We start from the raw sequence: 13215 nt of genomic DNA, 5'->3' as shown, positions 1-13215 counted from the left end.
GTGCCACAAAAAAAAAAAAAAAAAAAAAAAAAAAAAGTAAACCAAACTGTATTGTACATAATGAGAAAACTTGCAAATCAAAAGAACCTAGAGAGAAATCATTTAGCAAAGGACATAATGATCTAATATAACATTTCGCGGGTTATTTCAATTTAAAGTTAAAGACGCCTGTGCGGTTATCTCCTGGCTCCATTCTTTAGACTGCCTTGGGGCTCCTGCTTCCCTTGGGACAGAGACTCCAGCCCTCCGGCTAGTGCTTCAAAGGCAGCAGCAGAGAACACCCACCGTCCTCTCCAGATCTGGAAATGCTCACCTGACAAGACGGAGAAGATGGCGGCGAAGGTGCTCAGCTTGAGGCCACAGCCGGGGTTCCCCGTGAATAGCAAGTCCATCAGTAGGAGGAGGAAGCTGATGAGTTCAAGTCTGATGTAGGCGAATCGGACTCCCAGTGATAACCGTAGGATCTCTGTCAGAAACCAGAGGGAAGAGAACCCTCACCCTGACAGTTAACTAACTGAACCGGTGGTGAACAAATGCTGCCCATGAGAAGTGGAGAGCCTCACAGCACCAGAGGAGGAGACAGAGGTGAAAGCAGCTGGGACAGTCCTTAGCCTGGGGCTCTTTGTTCTCGCTCTGCTCAGTACCCAGTCCATAGCCAAGTACACTTGATTGACTGTAAATACTCTTAGGGAGGTTTGAGAAGAAATCATTCAAGTGTCACCGAATCTTGCAGGGATATGACTTTGCTATTTATCATTTTTGTTTCTCCTTTGTTTTAAAGTTTAATCTTGGAGCAATCCATTTTGTTTCTCTTCTTCCTCCCCCCATCCCTACCCCCGCCTTGCCCTCTTTGACTCCCTTCTTTCTATGTCACGATAAAATTATCGGGGGCGGTGGGGGTGGGGGAGGAAAAACCCAAGCTTTCTACATGGTTACTTGGCAACTGGAGTAGGTTAGAGCTGTTGGTGGATTTCTATTTGTGGACTTTATTTGTCCCTGCTGTTCCTTTTTTGCGTTCCTGCATAGGAATGAGGGTCAGCCTAGCAGGAGTTTGTGTTACCCTGTGGGGCTCAGAAGAGAAAAGCAAGAGATCACAGTACAGTTTAGATACTCAGAGGCCCAACTCAATGGCAACTAAATTTGTTATCAAAGCCACATACTTGCCCCAAGCCCCAAGGGAAGGTGGGGGACGAAAGCCTTCTCCACCAACCGCTTCCCTCCAAATCGGAGAGAGGGGTTACATGGGTCTTGCAAAGTGGCAAATCCCAGTAATCCTTTCTCACCTCTCTCGGTCGGTGGTGTGAGTTCAAGGAAACTTCGGCACCTCTCCCCTGAAACAGACAAGGTACCAGACAAGGTGATGAGGTGCTGCCTTGGACGAGGGATGCAGACTTTTCCCCAGTCCCATCCCAGGTACTGCTCCATTTGGTCCTACACAGGCCTGCCCCGCAGGTGGTAGGCAGGCAATAAATGTCTCTTTGGAAGCAGGGAAGGATGCATGGATGGATGAACAAAATAGGCCAGAGTCATCCAAGATTAACTTCTCTCTCAAGTCCTGATAATGAAGAGTACACTTCCCTGAGTCACCCCGGGGAATGTCCCCAGCATTGGTTCACCAGCACCTTTTGCTCCTGCTGTACCACTGGGCTGCAGGGTTCTAAACTGTTTCCGGAACTGGAGTTGGAGCAGTGCTAAGTGGCACAATAATAACTCAAGTATAAATGTAAATACACACGAATTATAATCCTGTCCCATCTCCTCTTCCCCTTAGCCTAAATTGGGAGAAGCAGCAGATTGCAAATTGTACACAGTTCTGGGCTTTAGAAAAACTTCACGACCAGGGGTATCTTTGCATGCTTTGAGCAGGGAGGAGGGGATGTCCTCAACCCCACTGCTCCCCACCCGAGGACGACCCTTACCTAACGGGCTGGCACAGCGCCTGCTTTGCGAGTGTGAGACCCAGCGGTGTGAGACATGGGAGGGTCTGTCTGGGTCCAACTTCCACAATCTAGTTATCTTCTCTGGGCTTCAGTTCCCCTACCTTTTCAATTGTAGCAGTAACACTTAGAATGAGAACACCCTTTTGGGGTCTTATTTAAAGGCGATCTACTCTGATCCCTGCATCTCACAAATGAGAAAATCAAGGCCTATAGGAATGAAGTTCTTCCTATAAGGTCACAGCTGGGCAGAGCCCCGGCTCTTTCTATGATATTCTCCTCGTTTTGTCTAGGCAACTCTAGCTCGCTGGGATGGAAATTCTCATAATGTTAAAAGTCTGCATGAGCACAGGGGACTCTGCTTCACTTTGCTGTACGGTAGAAACTAACACAACATTGTAAAACCACTCTACCCCAATTTAAAAAAAAAAAGACTGCATGAAACCCTTTAAGGGTAATGCTGTTTGAAACCAGCGAGACTGGAGGTGAAACGCCAGATGGATGGACTTTGGACCTTATTACGAGGGAGTCTGATGGGGAAGGGACACAATGCAGAGTGGGGACACCCCGAGGCGGAGGTGGGGCCCGGCAGGGGTGAGTGAGGGCTGTACAAAGAATCCCACTGATTCTTTGCCTGCATGAGATCCCTGGTGGGGAAAAGATATCAGGTGGGTGGGGTGAGGGGCCACCTGGGTCTTCCACGATTTCCTCATAGGAGAGCCACATGCCACTCCGGAAGGCATGAAAGGTGCAGCGGTCATCCCCAGTCTCCCAGCTGTATTGCACCACCTCCAGAGATGATACATTTGTGCTGCTCCCATCCAAGGGCACCGGCACATCAAAGCACTTGGCTGGCAGACCTTTCCCGCACAGGGGCTTGGGCACCTTCTGTATGCCCACAAACCAGTAGTTGCTGAGCAGGGATGCTGTGGAAAGGCTGAGTGATAGCATGTTGAGGAAGGCAGATAGGCATGTCCATTGGTCAGAAAAGGCCTTTGGGAGCTCCATCTGTAACACAAACACAAGAGCGGAGCCTGATTTCAGAGCCTCCTCGGAGATCGGTGCCCTACCCTGCAGCTTCCTAAGCTCGAGCCACTTTCCTCCAACAAGACGGGCACAACGAGCCACTGGGAGTTTTCTCCAAGTAGCCGTGAATAAGCTCAGGCTCCAGGAGTGGCCCAGAGTAGGCACCGTAGTGATGATGTCTATTTAAGCCGGACCTTATTATATTAAAACGCTTATTGGGGATAATCTGAATAAGCATCGGATAATAATGAGACTAAGCCGCTGAGCTAGTATATATCTGGTTGAGAAAAAGAACTGGGAGCTCTTCAAATGCTCCTGCTGGTAATTTTTGGCTTTGTCTTCCTTGAAAGGTAGCAGCACTGACTTGTGGAGGTATTTGTTATTGTGACAGCGTAAGTTTTGGATGTTTTCCTCCCTGCATTAGATTCCTCTGAGAGGAGTAAAGGGGCATATATCCTGTCAACGAATGTTAAAGTGGATCCTCCCTGGGGGAGCAGATAGAGGCACTGGGCCCTTGAGGATAAGAGGGCAGTGGACCAACTGGGATGTGGGGATGCTGCAACCCTTGGAGAGGAGATGAAGCTATGGGTTCTCAGAGAGGTGGCAATATGGGTCAAGCTTCCATCCACTGCCCCTGAGATGGCAGAATCTCAAATGCCGGGTGGCTGCATGGTACCCATGGAGGCTGGACGCCGAGTGCTGTGACCTTGGAGACACGGGAGGGTGCCCTTGGTGGGTGGGGACAAGGAACGTGCAGGAGCGGCCCCACAGCCTGATGCAGCCGCAGTGCCTGACTCCCCGGGGGTGGGGGGGGGTAACCTAGTGCGTGGCTGCAGAATGACTGTGGCCCGGGTAGCTCTGGCTGGAGGCCCTGACCTCGTCATTTTTAGCCTAAGAGAAGAGAAGGGTGAGCTGAAAAAGTCCACTATTAGATATTTCAATGTTGGGGAGTGGTGGCTTGGAGCCAGATTTAAGCTGATTTAGAAAAATAAAGAAATCTGACAGGTCTCAGATTTTGAGACCTTTGCATTACAAAGCAGTTTGTACTGTTACATACCAAACGGAGAAGAAACCAGTACTTAGCTGCTGACAGACACCTTCTTAAAGTGAACCATCTTGAGCTTTCTAGGTGATCGCTCATACCAGAATTAATCAGACCCAAATCTGCTTAGCTTAAGAGATGTAAATAAAACCGTAGCTAAATGAGACAGGCCCATCTCCTCTCATCATCCCCAGCTTAACATTTTCTACATTAAACAGGGAACTCTCTCTTAGAAACATAACAGTTTGTTCTTCAGAATTTCCAGGCACTAAAACAGTGCATACCACAAAGGGCAGGTTTTCTTTTTTTCTTTAATGGCAATAAGAAATATACCAGATTCTCATGTATATAAAAAGCCAGTAAGCAAAACGTATGATGAAACAGCTTCTGAAAAGCAATTTGCTAATATGATTTTTTTTAAGCACTCAACAAATTAACTCCATCAAGAATTTTCTGGGTGACCCTGCTGAGGACTCAAAAGCCATGGCATCTGGAAGGGGGATGATCTTATATTGCCAGATATGGGAGTCATTATGAGGCCCCCGTCTTCCTGCAAAAGAATGTTTTATTCTTGTTTTTAGTTATGAAAATCCTATTGGTTTTTGTCATTGTTCTGTTACTATGAGTTAGTTATTCTTTCTATTTTTATATCCATTGCTTGACTAGGAAATAGACTTCAAGGTAAGACATCTTCATCAATCATCCTGCATTAAGGTAGAAATAAGGATTTATGCAGTTCTGCATTTTTGACGACTTTATTTTCAATCACTTATGGCTTTTGGAGATTTATCTACTATCACATCACATCAGATTTTAATTCTACCCTCAATCCATTTCAGATCATATATAAGAATAATGAACCCCTCGCCACAGTACAACCACTTTGTAGCAGCACTAAGCTGACAACCAAATTAAGGAATTGGGAAACAGAGAATGAAAAAGAGCTTAGAATGAAGCCCAAAGAGGTTGTTTCCAGGAGTGTCCACCAAGGACAGACTCAAGGAGCCTCATTTAAGAATTATCTTGATCATCGAATGAGAATCCATTTAAAAGGATTTTCAAGAATTATCTTCAACACCCACAGTGCCATGCCCTTCATCACATATTTTATTCCTCCCCCCAAAATATGCCTTTTCTCACTAGGATCCAGATACTTTTTGAATTGGAAGAACAATCTAATCTGGCAACGGTTTCCTTAAGGGGATCATGAAGAGGTAGCAGCTAGAAGACAAGTTCTGTCTTTGCATATGTACTGATAAGCCCCAAGCCAAGGGGACTCTTTAGTCTCTAGAAAAGGGACAGAGTGTGGCTTCCCTGCTCAGATCTACTAGGAAGTACATAGATGTGAAAATGTCAGTAATTCTTCCATTGACATAGGTTAACAGAAAACCCTCAGATTTAACATAGGCTAGTACGGAGAGCAAATTGATGAGACTGGCACATCTCTTAAAAGAATCAGGTGCAAAACAGCTATGGAATCTACGTTCTGAGTAATAAGAGAGGGAAGCTGTTTACCTTGGCCATGGTCAGCATCTTGTGGCTTGTCCAGAAGGACTGCAGGTGCCATCCGTGCTCCAAATCCCTTTGGTTTAGTGTTGAAAGAAGGAAAACTCCCTTTCCACCCTCCTCCCTCCCCCTCCCACACCCCTCCCCTCTATCTCATATTTTTTGGAGTACCTCATGATTAAATGCTGCCTTGTGGGGAACTTGGGCATTTAATAATTGCCAATGCAATCATGACCCAGCTGTTCTGGGAGATTACACAGGAGAGCTTGCCAGTGGGGATCTGGGATTCAGCATAAGAAGCAAGGACCTGGACCTCTGCATGTGCAGAGGGAAATTTCTTTAAAGAGTACCTGATCACTGAGTTTCCATCTCACTGCCATTCCCTAGGTAACTAGTGTGAATGGGCTGGTCTTGATTTTATGGCAGACAAAATATTCCAGAGTCACCATTACTACAAAAGCTCCCATTCCCTTGTGTTGGGTTTTCCATGCCTTTAATAAGCTCTATGACCTGCAGTGTCTGGGCCTCATGGAGCCATGGGTATGAAAAGGCTTTTTGGTGTCGTGGGTGGTCTCCACCATCCAGTTAGCGATATTGGTAAGGATTATTCCAACATCCTGAGACCGTCAGAGTGTTAAGTAGGGTTGGGGGTGAGGATGCAGTTGGAGGAGGGTTGGAGATGAATAAATCCCAGGGTCAGCAATGCTATAGCTATCTACCATTTCTCTCCCAATCTTTGGGCAAAGGGATGAAATTTTTTATCTTTTAAAAAATGATTTCTAAAACTTAAAAAAAAGAAAAACGAAGATACTCTTTCTTCTTGGAATGTCTTCTCTTTTACCTGGTGATCTGCTTCTCATCAAGATTAATAAAAGTCGCTCATTCTTTGAAAATGTTGCTTCCTAAGAACAGTTCCCTTTTCTTTGTCCTTGTCACACTCTACCCCTCCCATGACGCTTTCTAGATTCCATTCTGATTGTTTGCCTTGACTGTAAAGTCCTCAAAGGCTGCTGCTTGTTTAAGAGCAGTAGGTCTCAATTCTGACTGAGCATCAGAACATCTTTGCAACTTTGGAAGATATGCAGATTCCTGGGCTCCATCCTGAGCTGTCGTCGTGGTTCTGGGGTGAGGCCCAGGAAGCTGTAATTTTAGAAAGATTTTGGTACCCAACCAGGGCTGGACTTCTGGTTTCCGGTTCTGCATGCGAGGACCTTGGGAGCCGCCCCTCTGACCAAAAAACAAGTAAAAAGCTGAACAGACTGAAAACTATATAGCCAGGGGATTGATGTACCATAAAATCACACCTCTTTGATTCACTTTGGGTTGACATTTAATGAAAGCCTCTCTACCCTGCCCTGCCCTTCTGCCACCTCGTCCAGATTTGCCACCAACCAAGTCATGGTCTTCCCATCCTATGTTTGTGCAGTTGGTTTAGGGAATCAAAGGCAGGCTTCCCTCGGAGCATTTGAATTGGTCCACACTCCAGCCAAATGAGTCTGTCACCGGGTATGTTCTCTACTCTTAACAGCACGTTTTACACATGTGCTTCTGTCCAGGCGTGATGTCTGTATCACCCAAATGGCCCTTTCTGCACGGTGACAGAACTCCCTCTCCTTTGGGAGAAGGGAGCAGGGATGCTTGTGGTCACTTTTTACCCCTGAATTGGCTGTTGGTCTCTAGGCTGCAGTTTTCATCTCAACGCTGGGTGGCGCTGTCTCCCCATAGTCTCCCTCTTCGGACACAAGCTTCCCCCGCCAGTTGGCAAAGCTGGGTGGAGGTGGCTGCCCGCTGGGCAGGCTGGGGCTCTTGCTCTTTGTTCTTCCCTTGGCCTCCTCCCCACACACGAATCTATAGAAGCCGTGCGTCAGCCTTCTGGAATTCAGGGCTGAGAACGAACTCTGGGGCCATCCAGCTGCTCCCTTGAGGACATCTTGTAAGACTGTGTGCCGTGGCACATTTTTCTGGTGGCCAGTTTTAGTTTTCAGTAACTCAATAGGTCCTCATATACTTCCCATGGGAAATACAGCTCCGCAGTAACAGCAAACACAGTTAGCCAATGTTTCCTGATGAGTTTTGCGCACATTTTTCTCTAGTTAATCGTATCCTCGTTCCCTTTCCACCCCAGAACAGTGAGCAATTCTCTTCCCTCCGCTCTGCTTCCACCCCTCAAATACTTGGAGACACTTCTCATATCCCGCTTGAGTCACCGTTTGGCACAGAGCTCTGTCTTTGGGTTTTTATTGCCTCTGCTCATAAACCGTGCCCTCTGTGTCTTAATAGCCCGAAGTGTGCCTTCTCCAGGGAAAAGGGGATGGTAGTGGCCGAGTCTCAGGTGGGTCACATGAGGAGGTCTAGAGGTGGGTTTCGAGAGTGTAGCTGATGAAATAATTAGCTGTTAGCTAATTTGTACTTGTCATTTTGTGTTCTTTTTCTTAAAGAGGGCCTCTCGAATTATATTATTTTAGCCCTTCCCAAAGCCTGAATCTACCCCTTAGGAGGCTGTGCATTTAGTGTGTGCGCTTGGCTGGCTGCCTCCTAGCTGTGCTCAGTGCTGAGACCACCCCCCTCCCCTCCCCAAGGACCCTGGGCCACAAGGTCTAATTTCCTCTTTTTGACAAAACATGAGTTTCTCTGCCTGGCCACAAAAATCAGAGCCCAGCATCCTACTCACTTCCTTTCATTGTAATTTGGGCATGTTAATATATTTTTTTTCTTCTCTTTCTTCTCTTAGGACAGAAAAAGTAATCACTAGTCAATACCACATAAATATAATTTGGTTAGGCTCAGAAGCTCATGATTCAAGACAGACGAGAAGATTCCACATCTCAAAACAATACTGAAGGGCTTCCCTGGTGGCTCAGTGGTTGAGAGTCCGCCTGCTGATGCACGGGACACGGGTTCGTGCCCCGGTCCGGGAAGATCCCACATGCCGCGGAGCGGCTGGGCCCGTGAGCCATGGCCGCTGAGCCTGCGCGTCCGGAGCCTGTGCTCCGCAACGGGAGAGGCCACAGCAGTGAGAGGCCCGCGTACCGCAAACAAACAAACAAAAAACAATATTGAACTTCTGTGTGCTGGACTTTTACCATCTCAGGATTGACCTCACAGGGATGTATGTGCAACTGAACCTTTATGACATCACAAAGCCAAGGGCTGGGACTAACCTAGTCTTGCTAAGGTCTTAAGTTACCACGCCCTGCACTGTGGAAAACCACATTTACTAGGTATGAATGAAGAGAATTTACTTTGTAAACAGGAATCAGTTTGCTTTGTGACTACGCTGAAGATTAGAAGTGATTAAAACAATGCGTAAGAATGCTGAGATGCTGAGCAGTGGAAGATTGTATAGCATACCACTTCCCTGAGGTCCCAGCCTGGGGCTACAGGATCCCCATTTAAAAAAAAATTTTTTTTTTTTATATATCCATTCTGGCATTTTGTCCCAAGAGAGGTTTGTTTGGGACAGATAGTAGTATCTCTGTCCTCCCAGGTGTCAGATTTCTGACCCAGGTCCTGTTAACTAACTCCTTTCTGTTACTCAGTAGACAGACAAAAGGCTGGAATGGAGAGTAAGTAAATGTTTCTCGGTTGTCACTGGCTCTGATCTACACCACCCTATTCTCTGTTCCTGCGCGTGTTCTACTGTGTGCTTGTCTCATGTAACTCATCATATGGTTTACTTGGCTGTTCTGCCCACTTGGCTAAGTTTCTAGATACAGTAGCAACTATGCTTTATTCATTGTTGATCCTCAGAGCCTAGCCCTAACAGCCACAAATGAATGGAATGAATGAATGAAGTGTGAAATGGAAACCAGGCTCATGAATACAATTAGAATACAATTAGGAAGACTATGGGTGAAGATAAGATAAGAAAAGTGGACAAACAGCCTTCTATTGTAGAGGAAACACGAATCCTCCTGCTTCACATACAGAAGAGCAGTGTCCACAGGTCCACAGAAACACCCTATGCCTTTCTACACAGATGCACCCAGAGTTTCATCACACAGACCCTCTGCCAATACATTTCCTCCCACCTGTGGAAACATTCCTGCTGTTTGACCAGCCAAGCCCAGAAAACAGCAATGATCTCATGAACCAGTATTATCTTCAGTTCACAGACACCAGGGTACCATCAGATTGCTCACAAGCCAGTGACAGATTGGAAATGTTATGTCCTTTCCCAAGCTCGGTGATTCCCCACTGGTTGGAGCCCTTTTGGCTGACATATCTTGAACCGTCCGAGCTTTCGAAGCTCTAAATTACAATTTTTACTTCAATGCCTGACATGTGACTCATTTATTAATGAAGATAAAGAAGGTTCACACAGGACATTTTTGATAGCTGCCTCCCAGCCCTAAAGGGAAGACTAATGCCACTAAAATGCCCATGCCGAGTACCCAAAATACTAACACCACTCTAGGACACTGAGCTCTGGGATTTCCTAGCGTCACGTTAATTCTCATGTAACCATGCTTTTTGTCCACATGACCCTAGGGGCTCACAGAATAAAAAACGACTCCTGTCTTCCTAACATGGGTCCCGGAGTTTTGGGAACATCTACTTATGTGCAGTGGGAAGGCCCAAAGAAAAGCATCTGGGGGCCTCTCCTCTCTGTGTCTTTTCCCTTTCCGCTTTTTAATGGAATTGTTTGAGGGCTTTTGCTAATGCAGTCATTTCCAGGAGAGGAAGCCGCCGTTTTTCCATGCCACAAGCAGCTGGAGTGAATCAGGGGGGCAGCCCATCTGCACATCCTGTGGGGCAATCGCTCACGCTGGGGTGACAGAGCCCTCGTGGCCTGCTTGGGGCGGGGGGGAGGGGGGTGGTGGTGGGGGGGTGGGTCTCGGGGACCGACGGGTGGGGCGGGGGGCTAACGCGAGAGGCCTCTCGAGGGGTGCTTAGGGCGCGGCCCCGGGCGGGCAGCACTGGGCTGCCCCGTTTCCATCCCGCGTGCGCCGCCCTCGTCTCTTTCTCTCCTGCCCTCTCCTTTTTCCCCCGGCAGCCGCGAGGCCCGAGCGTAGGCGAGTCCCCGCCGCCACCCCGCAGCCCCCTCTCTCCCGGAGTAACACCCCAGCCCGAGGTTTACTACGCCTCCCGGTCGCCTAGCAGCGGGCGCGCGTTGCCATGGCGACGCGCAGGCGCGTGCTTTGAATTGTTTGGCTAGGCTCCGCCCAGTGGCCGAGCCCCGGAAGGTCCCGAGCGGGTGGGGCGCCCCGCCAGGGCCCTTCGGGCTTTCCATCTTCCTGCGGGGACGGGAGCGGCGAACTGGGGGCCCTCCCAGGCGGGGCGGGCGGAGGGAGTGCGGAGACCCTGCCCATCCCCTGAATTCCGAACACAGGCTGGTGGGCCGAGGGTCGGGAGGAGCCGGGTGCCGTGGAATCCCGAGTCAAGGCTTTCCCCGCCCCCTGCCCTTCCCCTGAACTTACTCTCCCGGCTCCAGTTCTGCAGGAAGGCCGTGCCTTTGCCTCACTTCGTGGGTCCAAGAGGCTGAACTTCGGGGCTACGAACCTCAGCAGATCAGAGTTCTAGTCACTGCTCCACCCACGACCCCAGGACGGGGCTAAAGATTTTGGCCAAGTTCTATAATCTCCCCGAGCGACTGTTCTCTCAGAGGCGAATTAGAAAGAGTTTGACCTTCACGGTTCTGCTGTGAAGATCAAAAGCGGTGGAGTGAACGTGGAAAGAAAGAGGAAGGACCCCGTCCGTGTCCTGGACGGCTTACCAGTCCCTCCACGGACGTTTAATCCTCACAACCAGCCCGAAGGAGAGGCGGCTGCTCCGTTCTAGACGCGAGTCAGATTCCCAGAGTCTGACTCGCTCAAGGCCACACCGCCGGTAAATATTGGAAGCGTCCTGAGCCCTGGCCTGGCCGCCCCGCAGGAAAGGCGAGGCCCAGTCACTTTAACCATCGCCCAGATTGAGGCTCAGTTATGAGAACGCACACAGAATGAGGCGATGGATTGCGTACTTTAAACTTCACGGATTTATACCGATAAACACTCTCCCATATTTCCTCTGTATCTCTCCTCATAAACCAACAAAATGTTTTTTCACTGTGGCTGGCTTTCCTGTCCTATGCCTATCCACTTCTGAGGGTTCTCTTGTTTGTGATCTATTCACTTAGGGAGCTTCTGAATCAGGCAAACGGGCTGAGCCCACCACGAGCTCTTCTCAGCGGCCCCAGAAGGGTCTCTTTCCTAGAACCAGTCCTATCCTTTCTTCTGAGATGCCTAAATTCCAGACCATGAACAGCACACCACATTGCTCTGTGTGTTTTATTTCTCTGGCTAATTGTAAGCTTCATTTTTCTTTCCGGAGAAAGGCAAGATATAGGAGAATGAACATTGCCTTTTTTTTTTTTAGTAACCCTGAGAGCTGCAATTTGGTAGTTCCCAACTTTCTCAAAATGGGAGGCAAGTCCCTTCCAGATGTGGGTTCTACCCTAAACAAGCCAAGACATCTTTGCTGGCTGTGAGTGTCTTTCTGGGTCTGGAAGCATCTCTGCAGATTCTTTGAGACCAGAAGGAACCTAAGGTCATGCTGTCCTCCTCAGTTCCAGCAGATTTCCAATCAGAGCTGGCTTTCAGTGGGACTATAGGGCTGCCTCATCATCTCTTTCTGTTCACTAGAGTGATACACATCTTTATCGCTGCCATGGTCGTTGGGCCTTCTACGGGGGACCAGATTTTGTAACAGGAATCATACAGATGGAGAGGAAAAAAGAAGAGCTGGAAGACACTAAGCTGCCCTGGGAGCAGAGAGGGAAAGTATGATAAGAATCGAAGGAGGAAGAAATGGAAGTTTTAATGGAAGATGATGAGAAAACAAGAGGCCAAGGTAGGGACATCACCAGGTTTATCAATAAAAACTGGGCTTGAGTAACAAATTTTTACTGCATTTCGGATAATCCTACCGTGTGTTCTCAAGCTCCTTACCTTGAGCGTGTGAAATAAATTGATGAATTTGTATAACACCTATTACCAGTCCAACATTAAGAGTACCGTATTATGAGATAGTCCTGAATTCAAGGTACCTACCTTCTGGGTGAGACAAACATTTTGAGTCAGCTGAGAGGAATTGCTCATTCACTTTTGAAGTTCTGAGGCAAAGGGGTTTCAGTGTTTCTTCTGCTCTGTCTTAATCGGTTGCGTGGGATGAGTATGGAGTTGAAGATGAATCAAGGCCCCTCTTGCCAGCAGAGGGGTCAGGTGGTGTGAGGTGGGCTGGAGATGATGAAGAGGATATCCTGCGGCCAGGACACCCATGTAAGTGGGGCTGGCTGACACAGGAGGTTGCCTCTGTGACATCACAGTGGCAGCAGGGATCTCCCTGCTGCTCCCTCTGCCTCATCCCCCCACTCTCAGAAGGACTGGGGCCACTCCGGGGGTACCTATCAGAGGCCTGGGTGTCTTCTCTGTCATCTGGATCAGTGCTTTGATTACTATGCATAAGAATCACCTGGGCATCTTAGTAAACGATCAGATTCTGAAGGTTGGGGATAGCTCCCACGTGAAAGTGACCAGACCACATGGGGTTGTAAGACCCTAGACCAGTGCTGACAAAGAGAAATGAGATATGACATGACTAAAAATTTTCTAGTAGCCACATTAAAAAAAGTAAAATGGACACACACCCTGCAATACAACAATGATATCTTATGCAGTGCTGTCGTCAAAGTCAAATGCAGTCCTCCCCCAAACGATAAAGTTG

General features: G+C 48.2%; 1 protein-coding gene across 1 annotated transcript in view; it reads right to left on the bottom strand.

Moving 5' to 3' along the window:
- GSG1 (germ cell associated 1) overlaps nucleotides 1-12590 on the bottom strand; it is a 15979-nt gene extending 3389 nt beyond the window's left edge. Inside the window, 5 exon segments of the mRNA XM_007454636.1 lie at nucleotides 314-466; nucleotides 1284-1331; nucleotides 1623-1691; nucleotides 2627-2945; nucleotides 12543-12590. Of these exon segments, the coding sequence (XP_007454698.1) occupies nucleotides 314-466; nucleotides 1284-1331; nucleotides 1623-1691; nucleotides 2627-2945; nucleotides 12543-12590 (637 nt within the window).
- Between the last annotated feature and the right edge of the window lie 625 nt (nucleotides 12591-13215).

This window comes from Lipotes vexillifer, unplaced genomic scaffold (genome assembly GCF_000442215.2).
Source record: "Lipotes vexillifer unplaced genomic scaffold, Lipotes_vexillifer_v1.1 scaffold911, whole genome shotgun sequence".
Classification (NCBI taxonomy): domain Eukaryota; kingdom Metazoa; phylum Chordata; class Mammalia; order Artiodactyla; family Lipotidae; genus Lipotes; species Lipotes vexillifer.
The sequence above is the reverse complement of the archived record's forward strand: the minus strand, read 5'-3'. Positions and strand labels throughout refer to the sequence as shown.